Source organism: Pantherophis guttatus, chromosome 11 (assembly GCF_059756535.1).
Source record: "Pantherophis guttatus breed Tessera chromosome 11, ASM5975653v1, whole genome shotgun sequence".
Classification (NCBI taxonomy): Eukaryota; Metazoa; Chordata; class Lepidosauria; order Squamata; family Colubridae; genus Pantherophis; species Pantherophis guttatus.
The window spans coordinates 23,816,640-23,841,734 of NC_142073.1; the positions used below are offsets into that span (position 1 = coordinate 23,816,640).

At 47.0% G+C, this 25,095-nt stretch overlaps 1 protein-coding gene across 1 annotated transcript in view; it reads left to right on the forward strand.

The window, feature by feature from the left end:
* The window catches only part of FA2H (fatty acid 2-hydroxylase), a 62,253-nt gene extending 45,190 nt beyond the window's left edge, over window positions 1-17,063 (forward strand). Inside the window, exons 3-7 of the mRNA XM_034425543.3 lie at window positions 4,448-4,590; window positions 7,228-7,334; window positions 9,565-9,737; window positions 13,395-13,647; window positions 15,746-17,063. Of these exons, the coding sequence (XP_034281434.3) occupies window positions 4,448-4,590; window positions 7,228-7,334; window positions 9,565-9,737; window positions 13,395-13,647; window positions 15,746-15,822 (753 nt within the window). The 3' untranslated portion in view covers window positions 15,823-17,063. The remainder of the gene's footprint in view (window positions 1-4,447; window positions 4,591-7,227; window positions 7,335-9,564; window positions 9,738-13,394; window positions 13,648-15,745) is intronic.
* Window positions 17,064-25,095: the final 8,032 nt, after the last annotated feature.

Here is a 25,095-nt window from a genome sequence, read left to right on the forward strand (position 1 = left end):
CACGGTGATAATTTTCTGTAGCCTCGAAGCACCTCAGTGGATCTTTGGAAGTTCAACTTTTGCAATCAGCCGAAAGATAATTGACCTTGGTGAATCACAAGGGTGTCAAACTCAAGGCCAGCAGGCAGGATCTGGCCCGTGGGGTGCTTAGATCTGGCCCGCAGGGCCACCCTGGAAATAGCAAAGGACCAGCTTGTGGTGCCTCTGCCAGGGAAAACAGGTTTCCCAATCTCTGTTTTCGGCTGGGCTGGCCTCCTGCAATCCTCTGCCAGTGAAAATGGAGCTCACTGGTTGCAGGAGGCCAGCCCAGCCGAAAACAGAGATTGGGAAACCTGCGTTTGCTGGCAGAGCACTCGGGCCATCACAGGCGCCCCCGACATCACCTTGACAGGTGATGTCAAGTTGGCCACGCCTACCCTGGCCATGCCACCCCCAGCCCCCCTCCCCCAAACGCAACCCTGATGCGGCCCTCAATGAAGTCGAGTTTGACACCCCTGCTCTAGGATATTGAATTTATGTTTTACCTTCAAAGAAATAAATAAATTCTTTATCGGTAAAACGTACATTCAACACGAAAATAGTCATGAAAGCGACTGCCTGCGAAGGCTCCTGGATTGGGGCTGAAAGGCGGAAGTGGAAGCAGTATGCTCCGTCCAGGGGTGGCTTCTACTTACCTTTACTACCGATTCGCAACGGGATCACATGCACAGATCGTCGATGATGACATCCGGAGCAGTGGGCGGAGCCTCTCGCCAGTTTTACTACCGGTTCTTGCGAACCGGTCTGAACCGGGGGCAACCCACCACTGGCTCCGTCCCATAATTGGGTAGACCAGGTTGCCCTGGTAAACTAGTCCCACCGGACAAAAACACTTCACCCTCTATTTCTGAAAAGGGAGCTAGTCATCAGTTAGTTGCCTCTTGACTGCGCAGTTCTTACAACATCTCTCCCTGAATCAGCAGGGCAGTGACCTGGCAGAAACCAATTTTTATCCCTCTGGATTGACAAACAAGCTTTGCATTAGGTCCCTGTGCCAATGAAGTGGGAGCTTTATCTGGGCATGACATCTTATGAGGCTAGAAATGCATCTTCCCAGCTCTTTCTCACTCGGCATCCCATGTGCACAAACAGCCATGTGAACTCTGCTCTTTAAAAACTCTGTCGCAAGATGCATTTTGCAGGGCACACCAGGAAGTTTATAGTAATGACACACCATTTAAATAGGGGGAAAGAGTACATAAACAGCGAGGAAATAAAGACACAGCTGATCAATCCTGATTCAGCTGGAAAATGGCCCCAGGGCTGGGCCCGCACAGATCATCTCTATCACTTGATCTGCAAATTTAATAAAGTTAGTTCTGGTAGTTTTCTTGGGTAAGCCAGTTTTAGGGGACTTCCAAGCAGGGGTGAAATCCGGAAGGTTCTGACAGGTTCTGGAGAACCGGTAGCCGAAATTTTGAGTAGTTCGGAGAACCAGCAAATACCACCTCTGGCTGGCCCCAGAGTGGGGTGGGAATGGAGATTTCGCAGTATCCTTTCCCTGCCACGCCCACCAAGCCACACCCACAAAACTGGTAGGAAAAAAATTTGGATTTCACCACTGCTTCCAAGTACAAATCTAATGGCAGGCGGATATGACACCCCAGCAAAAAAAAAAAAAAAAAAAAACTTTTGATCAAATAACAGTGTGTTTTCCATGACATTACATTAAATTGTAGCTTCTTGCAAATTAGGAATTTGTTTCATGTGTGCGCAACATGGAATAAATCTCATTTTAGCTGGGGAAGGGAAAGTCTCTTGCTGGGAGGATTCAATTCTTGGTGACTTCACGGGCACCTCACTGGCAGTTTCTCCAGAGTTGGCAAAGAGATGGTGAGATTGCAGGAATCTTGAATGCCTCAGTTGCTGAACTCACACATTTATTGCTTTTATTTATTTATTATGTCTACAGGCTGCCCATCTCGCTATCCAAATTCATGAGCAGGATAGGTTCACCGTCTTTGTTGTTCTGCTGATACAGAATACATAATTTGTTGTAATACATTTTGCCACCTTGCATGTAGAATGCAATGCATACAGAATGTTGGAAAGGAATTAAGCCAAGGGCCTCCAGACTGTCTGTCTGTTTGTCCATCCATTATCAGGATTACACCCACAAAACATTTTCCCTAAAATACCCCAAAGGGGGAGCGGCTCAGATGCTGCTGGCAGCTCCCTCTTCTTCCTTCCCCTGGCGATGGGAACCACAACTATTCTTCAGCAGTTTCCATTTTGCTTAGCCTCGTTGGCCTTTCTACCCCAATGCAATGTCAGGAAGAAGGGGCTAGGAAGTCCATCTACCAGGATTGTGCAAAGGAGGTGATGGGGAGAAGAAGCCAGCAAAAGACAATTGAGCTGGAAATGGGCTGGGATCTGCAGAGGAAAAGATAAATAACCAGAAAAGTTTGCCCAGTTCATCCACAAAGGCGAGACAGCTGGCAGGGATCAAATTCCTTGCATGACAATTCTGCATCTTGAACTTTCCGTTATTTTAGGTGGCATCTGTGGCAGATTGGTTCACAAAAATGCATATTGTGCAACTGAAACCCAGCTCCTTCTTACTGTATGTGTATTATGACATGTTCATATGATCTGATAAACAGGAAGGTTTAGTAAATATGACTTCTGGCAGTTTTGCTCCTGAAATATGAAAGAATGAATTTCCGTTCCAGTATTGGAGCTGAGGTTAATTTTAACCACTTCATTGTGGTGCAAAGATGAGAGCTGCCATCTTTCAGCCATCCAGAATTTAGAAAGAGTGATGAAGAAATTCGCAGCTCTCTGCTGCCATTCAGTGGTGCTGCAGGTTTTTGAAGCCAGGATTCCTGTGAAATCTTCTGCCTGGCACAAATACACACAATGATATTGATAGGTAACAGTAACAGTTGGAAGGGACCTTGGAGGTCATCTAGTCCGACCCCCTGCTCACGCAGGACACCTCTACTAGGGATTCGAACCGCCGAACTGCCGACCTTTCTGATCGACAAGCTCAGTGTCTTAGCCACTGAGCCACCCAGTGAGGCTTAACCTAGAATAGTTTTGGTTTTGCTGTGTACAGCCCAAAACTTTCCACTTTATTCACAGGTTGATTTCTTTGTGGGCTATAATAGGATGACCCAGTTTAGTTCTGAAGGCACGTCAAGCAATTATAAACTATAAACCAGTGTTTCTCAACCTTGGTAGCTTGAAGATGGGTGGACTTCAACTCCCAGAATCCCCCAGCCAGCACTGCTGGCTGGGGGATTCTGGGAGTTGAAGTCCACCCATCTTCAAGCTTCCAAGGTTGAGAAACACTGCTATAAACTATAAAAGATGGTTCCTTTCCTCTGGGTTGTCTTAACTTGTGGGCAGAATGAAATAAAAATTATGTGTTGGGCCCTCTGGCTACACCCCATTATGGAAACAGAACTCAGGTTGACAACTATCAATTGTTTGCAATTCAAGGACTTAAAAACTTGGGATGGCTATTTTTTTAATTGGCATTGCTACACTCCTCTCTCTCACATACTAATCAAAGCTAATTATATACATTTAAATGTGTGAGTGAGACAGAGTGGCCACATATTATTGGACTGTGTAATTTATATTTGCCCACAAATCCAGGTAAATAAAATCTGGTTTCCTTAAGCTGAGACACGAGGGTTCAAGTGCTTATTTGAGCCACCCAGAGAAGCCCCACAGCAAAATGGGGCAAATAAATTTAGCAAATAAATAAGAAGTTAAAAGGGGAAAAAAATCAATTCTTTATTGCCTAATTGTTAGAAAATCTGTGTCTTTCTACAAAAGATGGGATTTTTAGAAACCTGAATTTAGCATCCCACCGTTCTGCTTCTTAACAGACTAATAGAGTTGGAAGGGACCTTGTAGGTCATTTAGTCCAAGCAGGAGACCCTACACCATTTTTGACAGATGGCAGTCCAGTATCTTCTTGAAAGCTTCCACTGATGAAGTTCCCACAATTTCCGAAGGCAACTTCTGTTCCGTTGGTTGATTGTTCTCACTGTCAGAAAATTCATCCTTATTTCTAGGTTGAATCTCTCCTTGGTCAATTTCCATCGATTATTCCTTGTCTGGCTTTCAGGTGCTTTGGAAAACAGCTTGACTCCTTCCTCTCTGTGGCAGCCCTTCAAATATTGGAAGACTGCTCTCCTGTCTCCCTTGGTCCTTCTCTTCACTAGAGTAGCCCTGCCCAGTTCCTGCAACCGTTCATCGTATGTTTTAGCCTCGAGTCCCCTAATCATCCTGGTTGCTCTTCTCTGCACTCTTTCTAGAGTCTCATTCTTTGCAGTGTCATTCATCAAATTTTCTGACATGCTAGGTTGTCAGAATAACTCTGTCATAACTCTTGACTGTTGAGAATGCAGTTGTAAAGATCACGGGATCTTTGCTGTGGAATCTCTCCTTCCAGGATCTGGTGGACTGGAGAAAGCCTCTGCTCTGGCAAGTGGGCCATCTGCGGGAGAAATACGATGAATGGGTGCACCAGCCAGTGGATCGGCCGATTCGCCTCTTCCATTCGGATCTCCTGGAATCCCTCTCCAGGGCAACATGGTAAGCGCCAGATGTGGGGCAGGAGTATGCGATGGGTGCAGACCAAAGGGCACAGTGGTGCAAACAGTGTCTCAAGAAAACAGATCTGGCCAAGATAAAGAGCCGTGGTGATGCAGCGTTGCAGGCTGACTCTGCTCACTGCCAGGCATTCGATCCTGACCGGCTCAAGGTTGACTCAGCCTTCCATCCTTCTGAGGTTGGTAAAATGAGGACCTGGATTGTTGAGGGCAATAGGCTGACTCTGTAAACCGCTTAGAGAGAGCTGGAAAGCATCATGAAGCGGTATATAAGTGCTATTGCTATGTGGTTGGGGAGCATTGCAATGAGGAACATGTTTTCGATTCCTTGATCACAGTTGCAATCTTTTTTATCTCCACTACCACTCTGCTTGGATGCCCAAGGCTAGGACAAAATAAAAATGAATTTAGAGTAAAAATTAGACAACCAACGATCCTTTGGGTCATTGTTTCAGAAATATTTTCTTATTGGATTACTCAGTGCCTTCAACAATGGCAGAGCCGTGGTGGCGCAGTGGTTAGAATGCAGAATTGCAGGCTAATTCTGCCAACTGCCAGCAGTTCGATTCTCACCGGCTTAAGGTTGACTCAGCTTTCCGTCCTTCCAAAGTCAGTAAACCGAGGACCCAGATCGTTGGGGGCAATAGGCTGATATTGTAAACCGCTTAGAGAGAGCTGTAAAGCACTGTGATATATAAGTCTAAGTGCTATTGCGATTGCTATTTCCCATGGACTTGAAAACTTGAAAATTCAGGGAGATCTTCAGAGCTGCATCTGTCTTGAAAGTAGCTCATGCTAAACTGTATACCACAGCCGGACATCCGAGGCAATCGGCTGACTCTGTAAACCGCTTAGAGAGTGCTGTAAAGCACTATGAAGTGGTATATGAGTCTAAGTGTGATTGCTATTGCTATAAAACTGAGTTTCATTTCTGGCTACTGAGCTGGCCGTGGCTGATCTCAGATGGCAAGCAGACTTGGTTTTGGCTGATATTTGGATGAGGACCACGTGGGCTGCAGAACTAGACTTAGAAGTTCTTAAAAAGCCAGAAGAAGACAGAGTATTTTAATCCTGCTGCCATGATCATTGGGAGTCACTGGAGATCATGGTCCAGTCAAAGGTGACTTCAATGAAATTTGGTTAGTGTGAGAGCAATAGCAGTAGCACTTAGACTTATATACTGCTTCACAGTGCTTTACAGCCCTCTCTAAGCAGTTTACAGAGTCAGCCTCTTGCCCCCAACAATTTGGGTCCTCATTTTACCCACCTCGTAAGGATGGAAGGCTGGGTCAACCCTGAGCCTGGTGAGATTCGAACTGCCAAATCGCAGGCAGCCGGCAGTCAGCAGAAGTAGCCCATCGTTCCCCATCCCTGATTTAGGGAGAGCAGAGGCAAGCTTGGTTCCTTGGACTGCCTGGACCCCCATCAGGCTGCTCTTTTCCTATTTCCCAGTCTTGTTCATTTGTCTTGAGATCTCCTGTTGGTCTCCACTTCAAGCTCTGTTTAGCATTTCCAAGATCAGCTGAGGTTGGCTTGCTTGCTGCTGCCTTCTGTGACAGTCCTTACTTCCTAAAAGTCCTGTTCTGGGCACAAAGCCAGCTGGATGACTTTGGTCACCAGTCACTTCCTCTTCAGGTCAGGTCTCAAAAATCTTGCCAAGAAAATAGCAGGGGAAGTTGTCCCGGCAGTCTCTGCGAATCAGACATGATTGAAGGGGAGAAAAAAAACCCAAGCTCTTTCTCAGTGATGAGGCCAAAAGACCGGAAAGCAACAGCTGATTGGGCAGAGAAAGTCCTCGGCCTTTTTTTCCCCCTCCCATTTTTCCTTCAAACAGCTGTAAAGAGGATTTGCTTCCAAAGGAGAGAGGAACGTTGGAGACCCTCTTCCGGGTGGAAGGTGGAGCTCCAGGACTCTCAGAACGGTCAATTTGGTCACTCCGGTAAAGCGAACGGCCCCCTTGGCTTCCGGAAAATCCCAGGATCAGGAAAGAAGCCTTTGTGTTTGGCCTTTTCAGTCATGGTGGTCTTGCTGGAGGGAATCTTCTCCTGGAGAAATTGTGTAGGAAGGTCCCCTCCCTCTGAAGAAACTCAGGGAAATGGGCCTGCCAGTTTCTCTGTGTAGAGCAGGGGCATCAAACTTGATTTCATTGAGGGCTGCATCAGGGTTGTGTTTGACTTTGGGAGGCTGGGGGTAGGGGCAGGGGCCGTGGCCAGCTCAACGTCACTCATCAAGGCTCTGTTTACGGCCATGGTGGCCTCCTGCATCCCTCTGCCAGTGAAAACAGAGCTCGGGAGGGCCGCGTGCACATGTGGCCTTCCTGAGCTCTGTTTTCACTGGCAGAGGGATGCAGGAGGCTACCACGGCTGTAAACAGAGCCCAGGAGGCCCACACATGGCCTTCCTGAGCTCTGTTTTTACTGGCAGAGGCACCATGGGCTGGTCCTTCGTTGTTTCCAGGGCAGCCCAGCACACCACGGGCCGGATCCAGCCCATGGGCCTCGAGTTTGACACCCCTGAATCTGAAAAAGCTTCTTCAGCCCCATTTTAAGGCCAAATGTTGACTGCAGGATGGGTCGCAAATCAAAAACCAGTTTGACCCTTGTTTTTTTTTTTCCTTCCAGGCACATTGTCTGCATAGTCTGGCTACCAGTGGTCTTCTTCCTCAGCTGGCACTGCTACACCACGCTTGCCCAAGGCAAAACCCAGCTGTTTTCCTCCTTCACATCAGGTGAGGCCTCTGTGCCAGCCAGGACCTTTTTCACACAAAACTCCCTCCGCACTCGAGGGGACCAAGAATGGTGACAGCAGAGGGCCTGGGAAGTAGGCTCTCAAAGTAGGCTCTTACTCCAACCCCTTTCAGCCAGTAGCTTTGGAATCCCTGTTGGCAAATATCTAGGAACTGATGGGGATGGATGCAGCTGAGAGTCAGCAAACAGCCAGTTTGGCCTAGAGCAGTGATGGCTACCCTTTTTCCCATCGCGTGCCAAAAGTGTGGGGAGCGGGGGGGGTCCCCACACCCATAATTCTATACACCCTGCCCATGTGCACGCGACCCCCCCATGCTCCCCCCACTTTTGGCACACAATGGCACGGTAGGCCCGTTTTTTGCTTTCCCCAGACTCCAGAGCCTCTCTAGGAGCCTGGGGAGGGCGAAAACAGCCTTCCCCACACACCCCCGGAGGCCGGAAATGGCCAGTTTGCCGACTTCCAGTCCCACCAGACTCCTGGGATAGAGCAATCTAGGCATTCAACATTGTGTTGCCGAAGATGTATTTTCTGCAATCGACATTCTCCAAAGCACAAACAGGGTAGTTAAAGGGGGACCCAAGCCAGAACTAAAGAGAATGTCCTGGCAGTGAGAACAATTAACCGGTGCCTTCAGAAGTTGTGGATGCTCCATCACTGAAAGTTTTCAAGAAGAGGCTGGACAGTCATCTCTCCAGAATGGGATAAAGTCTCAAAAGTGCTTGAGCAGGGGGTTGGACTAGAAGACCTCCAAGGTCCCTTCAAACCCTGTTATTCTATGTCCTACCTACGTTGCCCTGGCTGATTTCCCACATTGGAGGAGCCCTCCACCCTTTTGCCCCCATTGGGGAAAGAAAGACTTTGGAGAGAAAAGAAGAGGGGACCGGGGGGGGCACACACCCCTTTCCACCCGGGCCTTAGAAGCTCCTTGATGAAGGCCCAGATTCCCAAGCCCCCAAACACCAGCCTTTTCTGATCCCTAGCAACAAATAGGCCTTTTGGCAGGGGAGAGAGCCAGCATCCTTGGCTCTCCTCCTGGGAAGGGAAAAAGGCCAAATCAACTTGGAGACCCCCCTCCATGGTGGGACTCAACTCGAAGGCTGAAGGAGAGCCCAGCCAGACCCTCTTGAAGGCAGCATGGCTGGGAATTTGAAGCCAAGAGAGCCCTCTCCACCGCTCTGAGATGTGTGGTAGCTCAGTTGAACCTCCTTCTCTACGAGCCGTCTACCTCTGCCTACCAGAGGCTGGGGGCAAGCAGAGCATTGCATTCATGTCCTGTTTCTGGACTTCCCAGAAGAGCCCCTTGCTGGCTGGTGGTTGTTGGAAATAAGCCTTCATTGGCTTGTGGTTCTGCTCAGTGGTACCGTGTTTCTCCGAAAATAAGACCCTGTCTTATTATTATTATTTTTTTGAACTCTGAAATAAGCGCTTGGCCTTATTACCATGTGCTCAAAAGCCCGATTGGGCTTATTATCAGGCGACATCTTATTTTGGGGGGGAAAACAGAGTAGAATTCAATTTTTTTTACTATCGGTTCTGTGGGTGTGGCTTGGTGGGCGTGGCAGGGGAAGGATATTGCAAAATCTCCATTCCCTCCCCACTCCTGGGGGAAGGATACTGCAAAATCTCCATTCCCTCCCCACTCCAACGGAAGGATACTGCAAAATCTCCATTCCCACCCCACTCCAACGGAAGGATACTGCAAAATCCCCATTCCCTCCCCACTCCAGGGGGAAGGATACTGCAAAATCTCCATTCCCTCCCCACTCCATGGGAAGGATACTGCAAAATCTCCATTCCCTCCCCACTCCTGGGGGAAGGATATTGGAAAATCCCCATTCCCACCCCACTCCAACGGAAGGATACTGCAAAATCCCCATTCCCACCCCACTCCAGGGGAAAGATACTGCAAAATCCCCATTCCCACCCCACTCCAGGGGGAAGGATACTGCAAAATCCCATTCCCACCCCATTCCTGGGAAAGGATACTACAAAATCCCAATTCCCACCCCACTCCTGGGGGAAGGATACTGCAAAATCCCCATTCCCACCCCACTCTGGGGCCAGCCAGAGGTGGTATTTGCCGGTTCTCCGAACTACTCAAAATTTCCGCTGCCGGTTCTCTGGAACCTGTCAGAACCTGCTGAATATGGTTCTGCTCCAGGGGACTCTTTCTGTTCTCATCCATTGTCGCTTTCCCTTTCTCTGCATAGCCTATGCCGTTCCTGTTCACAAGTACTGGTTCCCACCGCTCTTCGTCTTGGGCATATTCACCTGGTCCCTGGTGGAGTATCTCATCCATCGCTTCCTCTTCCACATGAACCCTCCAGCCAGCAACTACTACTTGATCACGTTGCATTTTCTGATGCATGGCCAGCATCACAAGGTAGGTGAGCCCTGGGAAACTGGGGTGATGGCAGCTTGGGGTGAGATAACATCTGGGCCTGTCTCAACAACATGACCAGCTCAAGGGCAGCCCAAAGGGAGGCTTAGCTCAGCAATGTCGTGCATTGAAGAGGACTTCCAATATTGGAAAACTGTCAGCCGTGGAAAAGTCAAGGCTGACTTGATGGGTCAACTTGACAGTTTATAACAATTGTATTAATTTATGATATAACATACCAAAAAAATTGATTTGATTTTGGGTTTTACCGATTAGACTGATGGATCCCGATAGAAATGGCTACTTTATATTATTATGAAAAAACAAAAAAGTTGTGATTAATGCCTTATTTTACTGCAACAGAGAGAGTCGGAAGCCAATGCTTCTTTTTCTTTTTCCTAATCCTTCCTCACTCTTCTCTCCCCCCCCCCACCTTCCTCTCTGTTGTTTTCCTATTTTCTTCCCTATTTTCTATCTTATTTTATCTTATAACTCAATAAAAGTTTGGAGTTACAAAAAAAATATGCAAAAACAAAAAGAAGGAGAAATAGGGAAGGGAAAACACAAATACCTTTGTTTCTACTTGGAAACCGCTTCTGGACTTTGTGCTTGAGGTTAGAAAACAAGGAAACTTCGATTTTGGGCTTTACCGATTAGATAGATGTGGTGTTACGGAAATGGCTAGTTTAATCTACTAGGCCAGGGGTCAGCAACCTGCGGCTCTGGAGCCGCATGTGGCTCTTTCACCCCTCTGCTGTGGCTCCTTGTCATTCAAAATATGCGTCACAACTGGCAATGTGCAACTCTCGCCGGCACGTGATTTATTGAGCTTTTCAACCCCTGGTAGGCCCACCATGTATAAATCCAAGAAAAGAAAAGTTTCAGAAGAAAAACAGAACGTTTAATTCAACTACATATGCTAGTTTTGGAGCCGCTCAAGAAATAGTCAGACACGGGAAGGGTTTTGTGGCTCCCGGTGTTTTCTTTTCTGTGGGAAACGGGTCCAAATGGCTCTTTGAGTGTCTAAGATTGTAGACCCCTGTACTAGATAAAAATAAAAAGTCACTGTTTGATGTTATTACCCTATTCTACTGCACCAAAGGGAATTGGAAGTCAATGGCATGATGCGTCTCAAAATGTTCTGTGCCAGGTTAAGTTGTTGCCCAACTTAGGACAATTCTGTACAATATCCTCAGCTTGTTCTCTCCCAGTCTGTTCCTGAAGTTTATTTAAGGGATTCCCGGCTGGATTTGACAGGGCCGGGTCATTGTTCCCATTAATTGCCTTTCTACCTGTATTTATTTATTTTTTTATTTAATTTTTATACCGCCCTTCTCCCAAAGGACTCAGGGCGGTGCACAGCCAAAATTAAAAACGAAGACATATAAAATTTAAAACAGTTTAAAAGGAATTAAATAATTTGGCCCATTTCAAATAAGACAAAGACAACCCATATAACTTAAAATTGATCTTGGTATTCAGGCCAGCCCAGCTTGTTGAAAGAACAGCGTCTTGAGGGCACGACGAAAGGTGCGTAGGTCAGGGATCATCCGTAAATCCCGGGGCAGTTCGTTCCAGAGGGCAGGTGCCCCCACAGAGAAGGATCTCCCCCTGGGAGTCACCAGTCGACATTGTCTGACCAACGGCACCCCGAGGAGTCCATCTCTGTGGGAACGTACTGGCCGGTGGGAGGCTATCGGTAACAGAAGGCAATCTCGTAAGTACCCAAGTCCTAAGCCATGGAGCGCTCTGAAGATAGTAACCAACACCTTGAATCGCACCCGGAAGACCACTGGAAGCCAGTGCAGTTCGTGCAGGAGAGGTGTTACGTGGAAGCACCATGTCGCTCCCATAATCACCCGCGCGGCCGCATTCTGGACCAGTTGGATCTGTATGGGGAGAGCAAGATACACCAAGTGGCCCCTGGAGGTAGGGATCTACCAGTACCTGCTGTCCTTTCACAGGGGACCCCCTTCATCCTAGAGGGATCCGGTCTCACCTTTTCCATCCACCTAATTTTATCCAAAGGCCCACGCTTTTTGTGAAATCACATCATTGGAATTAGCTTTGCTTATGACTCAGTCTTCTACCATATTTGGCCAGCCTCACTGCAATTTAGGCGTGTTAAGGCTCTGCCATTCCGTGCCACTCAACTCTCCACAAAGTTCAACACCCTTGCTTGGCATTTTAATCCTCAAAGCAGGAAGAAGCTGAAAGAATTTTGGATCTTCCCCAGCCCTGATGTTACCACCTCAGCTGAGGATGGGGATTTCCGTTTTAGAGAAAGCCAAGATCCAGAAGAGAAGTAGAATTTGTCACAATTCCCGCCCCAATGGAGTTACTGCAAGGTTATTAGAGACGAGTGCCGGAGTGTTCAGTGGGGGAGTGGGGGTGCCCCAAAAATCAAGCTGATAGCCTGTGGGATCAAAAGCTCACCCTTTTGATGTGCATCATGTGAATCAGGGGTGAAATATAAAATTTGTTACTACCAGTTCTGTGCGCGTGGCTTGGTGGGGGGGGGGGGTAATGTGACTGGGTGGGTGTGGGCAACTTTTTTTTTTTTTACTTTTAAAAGCATTTTTTCTGCAACCTTAAGAGGTTGCAGAAAAAAATGTGTTTAAAAGCTTCTGATGATCAGGCAATTCAGCTGGGATCGTCAGAAGCTTTAAAAGTGTTTTTTTTTCTACAACCTTTTCGGCCGAAGAGGTTGTAGAAAAAATGCTTTTAAAAGCCCCTGACGATTCCAGCTGAGCCGCGCAATCATCAGAGGCTTTTTTTTTTACTTTTAAAAGCATTTTTTTCTGCCAAAGAGGTTGTAGAAAAAATGCTTTTTTAAAAAATTGCTTTTAAAAGAGGAGGGGAAAAAAAGCCTCTGATGATCGCGCGGCTCAGCTGGGCATGGGGGGGCCCAGGGATTTTTGCTACCAGTTCTCCGAACTACCCTCCACCATCGCTATCGGATCAGGTGATCCGGTCCGAACCGGGAGCATTTCACCCCTGATGTGAACAAAAGGGCTGGGGTGGCAGTGGCTGCCATCTTAACAGATGCCCTTAAAATACTGGATGTAGCCTGTAAGGGAAATGATGATTTGGGGACTGGTGTCAGGGTTCCAAGCCAACTGGAGGCTAAAACATATGAAGAACGGTTGCAGGAACTGAGCATGGCTAGTCTAGTGAAGAGAAGGACCAGGGGCGACAGGATAGCAGTCTTCCAATATTTGAGGGGCTGCCCCAGAGAGGAAAGGGTCAATTTATTCTCCAAAGGACCTGAAGGCAGAACAAGAAACAATGGTTGGAAGCTAATCAAGGAGAGAAGGAATCTGGAATTAAGGAGAAACTTCCTAACAGTGAGAACAGTCAACTGGTGGAACAGAAGTTGCCTTCAGAAGTTCTGGGTGCTCCAACACTGGAAGTTTTTAAGAAGAGACTGGAAAACCATTTATCTGAAATGGCAAAGGGTTTTCTGCTTGAGCAGGGGGTTGGACTAGAAGACCTCCAAGGTCCCTTCCAACTGTTGTTATTCTGACTTCAACTCTCAGAACTGCTGGCTGGGGGAATTCTGGGAGTTGAAGTTCACAGAGCTTAAAGTTGCCGAAGCGGAGAAACCCACCGTTCTCTCTGAGACTGAGGTCCCATTTTGTCCCCTCTCCTCTCTCGCAGTCCCCGTTCGACAGCTCCCGCCTGGTCTTCCCACCTGTGCCGGCCTCCTTGCTCTTCTTCTTCTTCTACTTTCTTGCTCAAGTGGTTTTCCCTGGAGAATTTGGGCTCTCCATCCTGTGCGGAGGAATCCTTGGCTACATTATTTACGACATGATGCATTACTACTTGCACTATGGCTCGCCCGAAGAAGGCACCTACCTCTCCAGTCTGAAGAGCTACCACATCAAGCACCACTTCGAACACCAGAAAGCAGGTGAGGGAGGGCACTGGGGAGGGGGAGGGGAGGGGGGGCGAAAGGTGCAGCTGGGCATTGAGGTCCCTGTCTTTGCTTTCAAGCATCTTGGCTTCCAGGGGCCGAGCTAAGTCAGTACAGGTAGTTCTTGACGTACAACCGTCCGCTTAGGGACCGTTTGAAGTTGCAACGGGACTGAAAAATGTGGCTAATGACCGTTTTTCACAGTTACGACCCTTGCAGCATCCCTGTGGTGGCAGGATCGAAATTCAGACGCTTGGCATTTTTTGACATTTGCAGTGACTTTAACATTAACATAAGAATTTGAAATCAGTTGAGCTAATTCGGCTTAATTGGAAGGCTTCGTGAACAGAATCTCCCAAATATTAAAAATACAATTCTGAGCTTTTGCTCTGCTTGTTATCCTGCTGTGGGCTATACAGGTAGTCCTCGACTTACAACAGTTCGCTTACTGACTGTTTGAAGCAGGGGTGAAATCCAAAATTTTTCCTACCGGTTCTGTGGGCGTGGCTTGGCGGGCGTGGCAGGGGAAGGATACTGCAAAATCTCCATTCCCACCCACTCCAGGGGAAGGATATTGCAAAATCCCCATTCCCTCCTCACTCCTGGGGGGAGGATATTGCAAAATCTCCATTCCCACCCGACTCCAGAGGAAGGATACTGCAAAATCTCCATTCCCACCCGACTCCAGAGGAAGGATACTGCAAAATCTCCATTCCCACCCCGCTCCAGAGGAAGGATACTGCAAAATCTCCATTCCCACCCCACTCCAGAGGAAGGATATTGCAAAATCTCCATTCCCACCCCACTCCAGAGGAAGGATATTGCAAAATCCCCATTCCCTCCTCACTCCTGGGGGGAGGATATTGCAAAATCCCCATTCCCACCCCACTCCAGAGGAAGGATACTGCAAAATCTCCATTCCCACCCCACTCCAGAGGAAGGCTATTGCAAAATCTCCATTCCCACCCCACTCTGGGGCCAGCCAGAGGTGGTATTTGCCGGTTCTCTGAACTGCTCAAAATTTCCGCTACCGGTTCTCCAGAACCTGTCAGAACCTGCTGGATTTCACCCCTGGTTTGAAGTGACAACGGCACTGAAAAAAGAGACATATGGCCATTTTTCACATGTACAACTTTTGCAGCATTGCCATGGTCACGTGATTGAAATTCAGACTCTTGGCAACTGACTCATATTTATGACGGTTGCAGTGTCCCTGGGTCATGTGTTCCACTTTTGCGGCCTTCTGACAGGCAAAATCAATGGGGAAGCCAAGTTCACTTAACAACCTTGTCCCTAACTTAACAACTGCAGTGATTCACTTAAAGTGGCACGGAAAGTCGTAAAATCGGGCACAATCCATTAAAAAAATTTCTCACTTAGCAGCATAAACTCCACAGGTGCTTTGGGCCAGACAGTCTCTCTCAGCCCACAATGTTATAACCAATGGATCAGTTTTGTTCATTGATCAGGGGGGAAAAGGGCCTGGTACTTGTGGAAAAGGGGGAAAAAGTCAAATGCTGAAAAACCCCAAATACACAGGCATAGTATAGGTGGTACCTGGCTCAATAGCAGTAACTGTGAAATGGATCTTGGAGACTCTAGAAAGAGTGCAGAGAAGAGCAACAAAGTTGATTAGGGGACTGGAGGCTAAAACATATGAAGAACGATTGCAGGAACTGGGTATGTCTAGTTTAATGAAAAGAAGGATTAGGAGAGACATGATTGCAGTCTTCCAATATCTCGGGGGCTGCCACAAAGAAGAGGGAGTCAAGCTATTCTCCAAAGCACCTGAGGGCAGGACAAGAAGCAACGGGTGGAAACTAATCAAGGAGAGAAGCAATTTAGAACTAAGGAGAAATTTCCTGACAGTTAAAACAATTAATCAGTGGAACGACTTGCCTCCAGAAGTTGTAAATGCTCCAACACTGGAAGTTTTTAAGAAGAGGCTGGATAACCTTTTGTCTGAAATAGTATAGGGTTTTCTGCCCGAGCAGGGGGCTGGACTAGAAGACCTCCAAAGTCCCTTCCAACTCTGTTATTCTGTATTTTGTGTTATCACCCTGTATGTTCTTTTTTTCCCCTCTGCCCCCTGCAGGCTTTGGGATTTCCAGCCGATTCTGGGACCGTCCCTTCCACACTCTGATTCCAGAAGAAAAGAATAAGAACGATTAGCGTCCAGCGTTCCTGCTTGGCCCCTGGTGCTGCGACCAGAGTCCCAGCGGCTGTCGTTGATGGAACTTTGCAGGGCCTGGAACAACCCTGGGACTTGGACTGGGGAGAGAACTGAGTCCCCTTTTCCTGCTGCTTTGTGGCCTTATTTTGGGAGGTTCTCAGGGATGAAGAGTGCCTTAAGACACCCTGCAGCTGTGAAGAAGCAAATGGTGGGGAAAGGGCCAGTTGCATCTTAGCGTCATAGTCAGGGACCGATGTCAGAGCAGAAATCCTGCTCAGCTTTATTTCCTTCTATTTAAGTATAATTTTATTAAAGATTTTTCTTAAACAAAGAACATGAAAGCTAATGCAAACTAATATAAAGTGAGAGCAAGAAAAGAGCGAAGAAGAAACCAAAGAGAAAGCTAAAAGTGCAAGAAAAGGGGGGGGGATAGAAAAATAGAAAAAAATAAGATACAAAGAAGTAGTTTCTGATCTATTTTACAGCAGTTATAAGTACAATTATAAAACTTATAATCCTATAAGTTAAATATAAATCCTAATCATCCAAACCATAAATCGTAAGTTCATTTTTTTTCTATTTTACAGAAAAAGTCCCTAAGGGCTTTCCACTTAGCAATAAACATAGATAATGCCTTTTCTGTGATCAAAGAAATTAATTTAGACATCTCAGCAAGTTCCATCATCATCATCATCATTGTCACCAGCCATTCCCCCATTACGGATTGTGCCAAATCTTTTCATTTTCGCTGAACTACTGCTCAGCTCCCTTTCCAAGCACCAAAATCTTATTTTGTAACCTAAATGATTGAATTTATCCATAGGACATCTAAGCAGATCTTGTGGGAGAACATGTCTTGCCAGGGGCTCCTGGCTATTAGAGGTTCTGGTTTCCGGTGCTGGGTTTTGTGGGTGAGAGAAAGGATGTTAGAAAACGAGGAACTCTTTGTCAACCTCAGGGCTGATTGTGGTTTAACCACCTATATCAGTGGTGAAATCTAAAATTTGTTACTACCGGTTCTGTGGGCGTGGCTTGGTGGTGGTGGTGGTAATGTGACGGTGGGTATGGCCAATTTTATTTATTTTTTACTTTTAAAACCATTTTTTCTACAACCTCTTTGGCGAAGAGGTTGTAAAAAAATGCTTTTAAAAGCCTCTGACGATCCCAGCTGAGCCGCACGATCATCAGAGGCTTTGTTTTTTTTTACTTTTAAAAACACTTTTTCGGCCGAAGAGGTTGTAGAAAAAATGCTTTTAAAAGTAAAAAAAGAAAAGCCTCTGATGATTGTGTGGCTCAGCTGGGCATGGGGGGGGGGTGGCAGAGATTTTTGCTACTGGTTCTCTGAAACACTCGCCTCCATTGCTACCGGATGGAGTGATCCGGTCCGAACCGGGAGCATTTCACCCCTGACTTACATGGATACACTTTGGAAGCTCTTGATTGCTCTTTGGAGAATATAGAATAATTGGTCACATGAAGTGATAACACCACTTTATACTGCATTGGTCACCACAATGCAAAAAAAGATGTGGAGACTCTAGAAAGGGTGCAGAGAAGAGCAACCAGGAGGATTAGAGGGCTGGAGGCGAAACTACATGAATTGTGGGAATTCGGTATGTTTAGTCACACAAAAAAAGAGACTGGGGTGACATGATAGCAGATCTTCCAATTTTGAGGAGCTGCCACAGAGAGGAGTCAGCCTATTCTTCAAAGCACCTGAGGACAGGACAAGAAATGATGGATGGAAACTAATCAAGGAGTAAAGCTACCTAGAAGTAAGGAGAAATTTCCTGACAGGTAAAGTCTTTTTCCGGTGAGAGTGGTCTATCAGAGCAACCTGATCTACCCAAATATGGGACGGAGCAGTCGCTTTTGTGACAAACTATTGTTTGTGTTGAATTTATATTTTACCAGCAAAGAAATAAAGGGAGACTAGCATTGATCTATTTCACGCTATTTAGCTCTTGTCGGCTAGCCATACTCTTTCTGGGATTCGAACCTGGGCTACTTTCCAGAATCCCAGAAGGGTATGGCTAGCTGACGAGAGCTAAGTAGCGTGAAATAGATCAATGCTAGTCTCCCTTTATTTCTTTGTCGGCAAAATATAAATTCAACACTTCTGACAGGTAGAACAATTAAGCAGTGGGAACAGCTTTGCCTTCGGAGGTTGTGGATGCTTCATCACTGGAGGCTTTTAAGAAGAGACCGGACAGCCGCTTCTCTGAAATGGTTTAGGGCAGGGGTCTCCAAACTTGCCAACTTTTAAAACTTGTGGACTTCGGCTTCCAGAATTCCTCAGCCAACTCTTCAATTCTGGGAGTTGAAGTCCACAAGTCTTAAAAGTTGGCAAGTTTGGAGACCTCTGGTTTAGGGTCTCCTGCTTGAGGAAGGGGACGGTTGGACTAGAAGACCTCCAAGGTCTCTTCCGACTCCGTAATTCTGCGATTCTGCCCCTTCTGTTTTGTGACATCACAATATATGTAGAAAAGAAGAGCTGTTTGTACTTTGGTGCTGTGGCATTGCTTTGACAGCCTGCCACACCGTGACTGGCTGTGCAGGGGCATTCACAAGACCAAAATCTGCAAGATAGTGGGTGCATGTTGCAATTGAAGCCCCACCCCTTATGTGTGTGCGTGTGTGGGTACCCCCGTCCTGATGGTGATCTTCACTCCATGGGTGTCCCGGGATGCAGGAACCTTCTGTGTCTCAACTACCCCATGCATTCCCAGATGCCATGGCTAAGAGCCGCTCCTTCCATCCTCAGTCCAGAGGTACTTAGTGACCTATGGCAGCGTCTCCCTCTTGAGATACCTCCTGCACCCTTCCTCAAATTATGCCTTTATGTTTCCAGAGCAGGGAGGGCCGTGGACCAGCCCAGTGGTGGGCTGTAACTGGTTTAACAACCGGTTCTGTGAGCACGCGCTTGGCACATGAACGCTGAACTCGCTTGCGCACAGCGTTCAAAATACAGCAATTTGAAGCTTAGCTGCTTACTTTCTAAGGCAGCCCCGGTAAGTAGAACAGTGGAGGTGTGGAAATCAGCTGTGCTCCAAAAATCAGCTGAGCCAGAAAGAAGGAAATATAGGATAAAATAGGGTGGGTGTGAGTGGGCGGGGCCAGCTGATCATCAGAACTACCGGTTCACCCAAACCAGCAGCAGCCCACCACTGGAGCAGCCCTTGGCCTGGGCCCTGATTGCCATATTGCCAGTGGCGTCACAAGCCGGAGGGTTGAATCCTCACTAGACTGGGATGGAGGACTCTTGCAGGAAAGCAGAGTTGGATGGTTCGAGCTTTTCCCCTCTAGGATACTGTCATTTTATCTCCTCTGAGTCCTCTACCCCAGGCTGCCTCCTGCTGGGAGGACAAGTGAGTTGCAGCAATGGGAGAAGATTTCTGCTGCCTTCTGGTTGCTCTGGAAGTGGCATCTGATTGCTCATGACCTTGTGATTCTGCTACCAACGTTTCCTTTCACTCCCCTGAGGATTAAACGCTACTGATGAAATGTTGGGGTGTGTGCGTGCACCTGGCAGCCAGGTTGCATGTCAAATGCGTCCTCCTGCCAACTTTGTTGGGGCTCCATGCCCAAAGGCAGTGAACGTCTTCAGGGAGAGATGCCTGTCTTGCCCTGCTCACATATATTTGTTGGGCATCCCAGAATCTTGAGATATAAAAACCACATTTTACCCTCCAATCAGAGATTCTAAAAAGTCCAGAAAACTGGGTGTATTTGCAGAAGATATCCAGGTGGCACCATCGGTAAGAAAGGGACCCCCTCACTCTGTACCAGCCAGTCTAGCAAAATGGCACATGTCGAAAAAACAGATGGGAGTGGGCACCAGTCCTACCGTCTTTCTCAGAAAATAAGCCCGAGTCTTATTTTCTTTTAGACTTGAAAATAAGGACTTGGGCTGACTTTCGAGGCGGTCTTACTTTTTTTGAGGTGCAGCGTTCGGAATGGAGGCTTTTTGGCGAACGGGGGGAAAATGGGGAGGAGGATTTTCCTGCCTGGCTGCGGAGCTGCCGGCTTTGGGGAAGCAGCCCAACAAGCAGAAGCGCTGTGCCCAGAAAGAGAAGCCGAATTTGTGCTGCCCCCAGGGGCCAGCAGGCTGCAGCTGCAGCCAGAGAGTTCCCACGCCCACGTCCACGCTGCCACTCATGCTCGCCACACCCATCCCCTGGGCTTATTTTTGGGGTAGGGGTTATATTATGCCCACCCCCCAAAAAATTAGGGTTGGGCTTATTGGGGTGGGTCGTGTTTTCGGAGAAACACAGTATTAGCACATTGTCTTGGTAGCAGCTGCCAGTTCATACTTGTTTGTTAAATAGTGATTTTATTTATAAGCTTGGTGAATCTAACAAGGAGCAGAGGGAGTCTCTCCAGTTGACCACGCATGTCTGTGTGTGCATTTACACACCTACAAACACCCACACACAAATACTTGGCAACACATCTGGCCTCTACCTTTAAGGGTCAGGTAGGTGGGTTAAGTTGGCCAGGATAATATAGACATTATGACAAAAGCCGATGAAAACAGAAGTTTCAGGTGCTCTACCTTAACTGTGGTTGGACTCCTTTTTAAAGTCCAAGCAAGTTGCTATGGCTACTTTTAACCTAGTTTGGCAGCCCATGTACTAATTTCACCTTTATTTGCTTTTACCATTGCTACATACATAGAAACAGCTACAGCAGATGCTTACAGAAGATAGGAATCAGGGAATAGTTAACTGAATTACAGGTTACTGAATTATGATTTACTGAGTTGAAACTCTCCTGGACGTATATACAACCTACTGAAACAAAATGAACTAAGCACCCAGTTTGCATAATCTGTTAGGTCAGCCTTTTTCAACCTTGGTAACTTTTAAGGTGTGTGGACTCCCAGAGTTTCCCAGCCAGCATGACTGGCCGGCTCAGGAATTCTGGCAGTTGGTCCACACATCTTAAAAGTGAGTTTGAGTCTGGGCTAAATTGGGGTTGGCTGGTTTGAGCCACCAATACCGCTTTGCAACGTCCCAGAGTTCTTATTTTGGAAAAGACGCTCTTGAGTTTTCTCAAAGGGACTTTCTCCAGCCTGAATTGTTCATTTGTGTAGATAGGATGGTTGTTAGTGATGTCAGAGGAGATCCATATAAGTTTATGGCAGCAAGAAAAAACAAAAAAACTAGGAGTCCGCTAGTGCCTTTTCTGACTAACCAATGTCATTACAAGGCTTCAGCTTTCACGAACCGCTGCCTTTTAATTAAATTGGTTAGTCACAAGAGGCCTTGGCAGACTTCTGATTCTGTGGAGCAGTAACAAATGAGAACTCCATTTGAGCCTGGAATGTTTGCCCAGCTCTGATCCAGTTTTGATTAACAGAATAAACAGAGTTGGAAGGGTCCTCGGAGGTCTTCTAGTCCAGCCCACTGCAAAAGCAGAAGAGCCTATACCATTCTGGACAAACGGATGTCCCATCTTTTAAAAGCCTTCACTGATGGAGCACCCACAACTTCTGAAGGCAAGCTTATTTCACTGATTGACTGTTCTCACTGTTAGAAAATTCCTCCTGAGTTCCAGATTGCTTCTCTCCTTGGTTAGTTTCCGTCCGTCGCTTCTTGTCTTGCCTTCAGATGCTTTCAGAGGTGTGAATGATTCACTTTGCAAGTGAAGTGGTTCACTTCACTTTCCTGATAAGAAGGGAAAGAAGCAGGCTCCTCGGGATATCGTGTCCTGACAGGAGATCCTTGATGAAAGAACTTGAGGTCATCACTTTCCATCCCTACCCAACAGGTAAAACTTCTGCTTTCTCCACCTGCATACCAAAAGCAGGAGCCTTCCTTGGATTTCGTAAGGTCGTTGGTAACCATGCCCCATTTCTGCTGTGTACCAGCCTTGTCCTCTGGAAGTGTTCGTCAAGAGATAACAGGAAGCCAAACTAGACTCAACCATAAAGGATTCAAATCAGTGCTGGGTTTTCACATTTTGTTCCCACCGGTTCGCCCTCCATGCGCAGGCACCTTCCACACATGTGCCCAGCCTCAAAACCGTGCCTAAATAGGACGGCATAGAGCCGGGGTAGGTGGGCAGGCCCATCCGTGATCTCCGCTACCGATTCACCCGAACTGGTACGAACCGGCTGAATCCCACCTCTGATTCAAATGCCTTTAAACTGGTGCTCATCGTATGAGAAACAATCAGGGAGCGCTTGGAAGTTCTAGTACAGGGAGTCCTTGACTTACAACAGTTCATTTCCATTCAATGTTGCAACAGCACTGAAAAAAAAAAGTGGCTTATGACTGTTTTTCACACTTACGACTGTTGCAGCAGCCCCAGGCTCACATGGTCACAATTCAGACACTAGCCAACTGTCTCATGCAGTGTCCCAGGCTCATGGAATAAACCTTTTATAAGCTGACAAGCGGGAAGCCAGAGACACTTCACAACTGTATTACCTAACAATGGCTGTGATTTCATTTAACAACTGTAGCAAGAAAGGTCATAAAACAGGGCAAATATTCTCTTAAGAACTGTCTCACTTAGTAATAGAAATTTCAGGCTTAGTTGTGGTTGTAAGTTGAGGATGACCTGCATATGAAGCCAAGTATGATATTGTAACTATTACTAAAACTTGTTGGGATGGAACCAGTGGTGGGTTTCAGCAGTTTCTGACCAGTTCTGGAGAACCGGTAGCAGAAATTTTGAGTAGTTCAGAGAACCGGTAGTAAAAATTCTGACTGGCCCCACCCCCATCTATTCTCAGCCTCCTGAGTCCCAGCTGATCGGGAGGAAATGGGGATTTTGCTGTATCCTTCCCCTGGAGTGGGGTGGGAATGGAGATTTTACAGTATCTTTCCCCTGCCACGCCCACCAAGCCATGCCACACCCACCGAGCCACACCCACAGAACTGGTAGTAAAAATTCTGACTGGCCTCGTCCCCATCTATTCTCGGCCTCCCGAGTCCCAGCTGATCAGGAGGAAATGGGGATTTTGCAGTATCCTTCCCCTGCCACACCCAAAAGAGCGGGAATTGTATTGTGTATAAGGAATTATAAGGATTACATCTCCTTTTAGCCTTTTAGAACAGACTTGTGGACTTCAACTCTGGGAGTTGAAGTCCACAAGTCTTAAAGTTGCCAAGGTTGGAGACCCCTGTTCTAGAAAGTATTTGGGTAAATATTAAAGAAAAAACCAATGAGTTTGCTATGAGTTTGTACTGCAGGCCACTCAGCAAACCAGAGGAAATGCTAATCAGTTAACTGAGGCATGCAGGAAACACACCACTGTAGTAATGGAGGACTTTAACTACCCTGACATCAACTGGGAAACAAACAATGTTTTGAAAAGCCTTCTGAAATTCGTCCTCTCCAAGGAAAGCCATTGCAAAAATGCTGCTGAGTTTTTCTCCTTTCTGCCTTCGGACCTCCCCTCTTCTAATGTTGACCGCATAAAATGTTTTAGAAAAAAGAAGGACGGTCGCATATAAACTACAGGCATGAGATATTTGTATATAGATGATGTATATTTTGACAATAAAGAACCTTTTGAAGCTTCTGTGCATGTGGGAGTAGTTGGGGTGGAAATGCTGGAAAGGGCGGTGATGGGAGAAGAAACAACTTGCAGTGAACAAGGTTTCATTCAAACCACACCTGTCACCTTATCATGGGCACTATTGGCTGGTTCGTAGGGGTGGGGGGCTGGGACAGATGTTGGGACCCAGGCCCACATAGTTAATATTAAATGCAGAACAGTTCCAAAAACAGATTTTATTAAAACAGCTGAGAATTAACTCATTCTCAGCTTATTCCAAATTAAATGAAAGCAAAGTTCTCAAAACACCATTCTTCAGTTTATCTCTGACCTTGGGATAATTAGGCAAGCTGCCAAAGGCTTTTCTTGGCAACAGTTCAGGAACAGAAGACGCTGACAAGAAAGAAATGCATCCAAACACGAAGCAAATCTCTCAACGGTTGTTTTCCAGCAAAGAGGCCAAGAGCCGTTGCTGGTCATTTAAGGGACCAATCATCTCTTGGCCCTACTCCCAAGTCGTCCTCTCTGCTTTAGCTGCTCCTGCCTTCTGGCAGCTCTTCTCATGTGTGCACTAGGAACAGGCTCCTCCTGTTCCTCTGCCTCTCTACTGTCAGCCTCCGGAGGCTCCAAAGTCCGCACATCACTCTCTGATGGCCCTGGCCCCATCTCTGCCTCCGATGCAGAGCCCTCATCCGGGCCTTCCCCAGCCTCCAGGACTGGCCCATGTTCTTCCTCAGCCTCCTCACTATCTGACTCCGCTGCCAGCTCCACAGGCTGCTGGCAGACCACAACAGGAGGAAGCATGGCTGCAGAGGCCAAGAGCCAAGTGTCAGGCCTGCCATCTTCAGCTTCTTTGCTTTGCTGGCATCTGGCCATAAAATGCAAGGGAGGGGGGAAGGAATTGGAGAAGTAAGGATTGGGCATGGGAATGTGCAAGAAAAGAGGGGTGGGGATGACAGGGTGACAGGAACCAGAGGGGTCAATCTGGAATAAACCAGTTGCTAAGGACACAAACTACATTGAGAAGTGCCAAACTCCAAAGCTGTTCCCAAAACATCAGCAACGAATACTACTGGACACTGATGGACTGGTCAAAAGGGGAGGGCCAGAGAAAGAGGAAAAGTCTAACTTTTGCCCAGGAATACTCTGTTTCAGCTTTACTTTAGCTGTAGACTTTAGTAAAAGAACCTTTCACTTCAAAGAAATGGAGTCGAGAGTCTTTCTTTCCTAAACATCCAAATCAGGACAGACCTGACACTAAGTATCATTTGCTGCTTTCCGGATTGAAATACAACAAGCAGCCTCTTTGACTCTACAAAAGTTAATCACTCTGAGAAGTTGTTGAAGCAAAGTTAAGGAGAGGAGAGTTCTTCTTGGAGCTCTACTCAAACTTTGCGGCTTGATGGAAAGTAGCAGGAAGCTGCAAGGTTTGAGAAGTGGAGCAGGGCAGCTGCCTCCTTTCTCTGAAGGTGAGAAAGTGCTAAACTCAGCACCCATTTCCTTTAAGGGTTAGGATTGGGCCTTCATGCTGTGGAACACCTCCAGATCAGAAGGCCAGGATTCCCTAAGCCTTCCCTCACTCCCTATCTCTGAGATGAAATCATGTCATTGCATAACTCATGAAACAAAACTATGCTTTAGACTCCCAATCAGTACACAGAGAGAGAGAGAGAGAGGGAGGGAGGAAGGGAAGGAGGGAGGGAGAGAGAGAGAGGGAGAGCTTTAGAGGGCTGGTAAAGCCTCAGGCTCTGATTGAATGAGT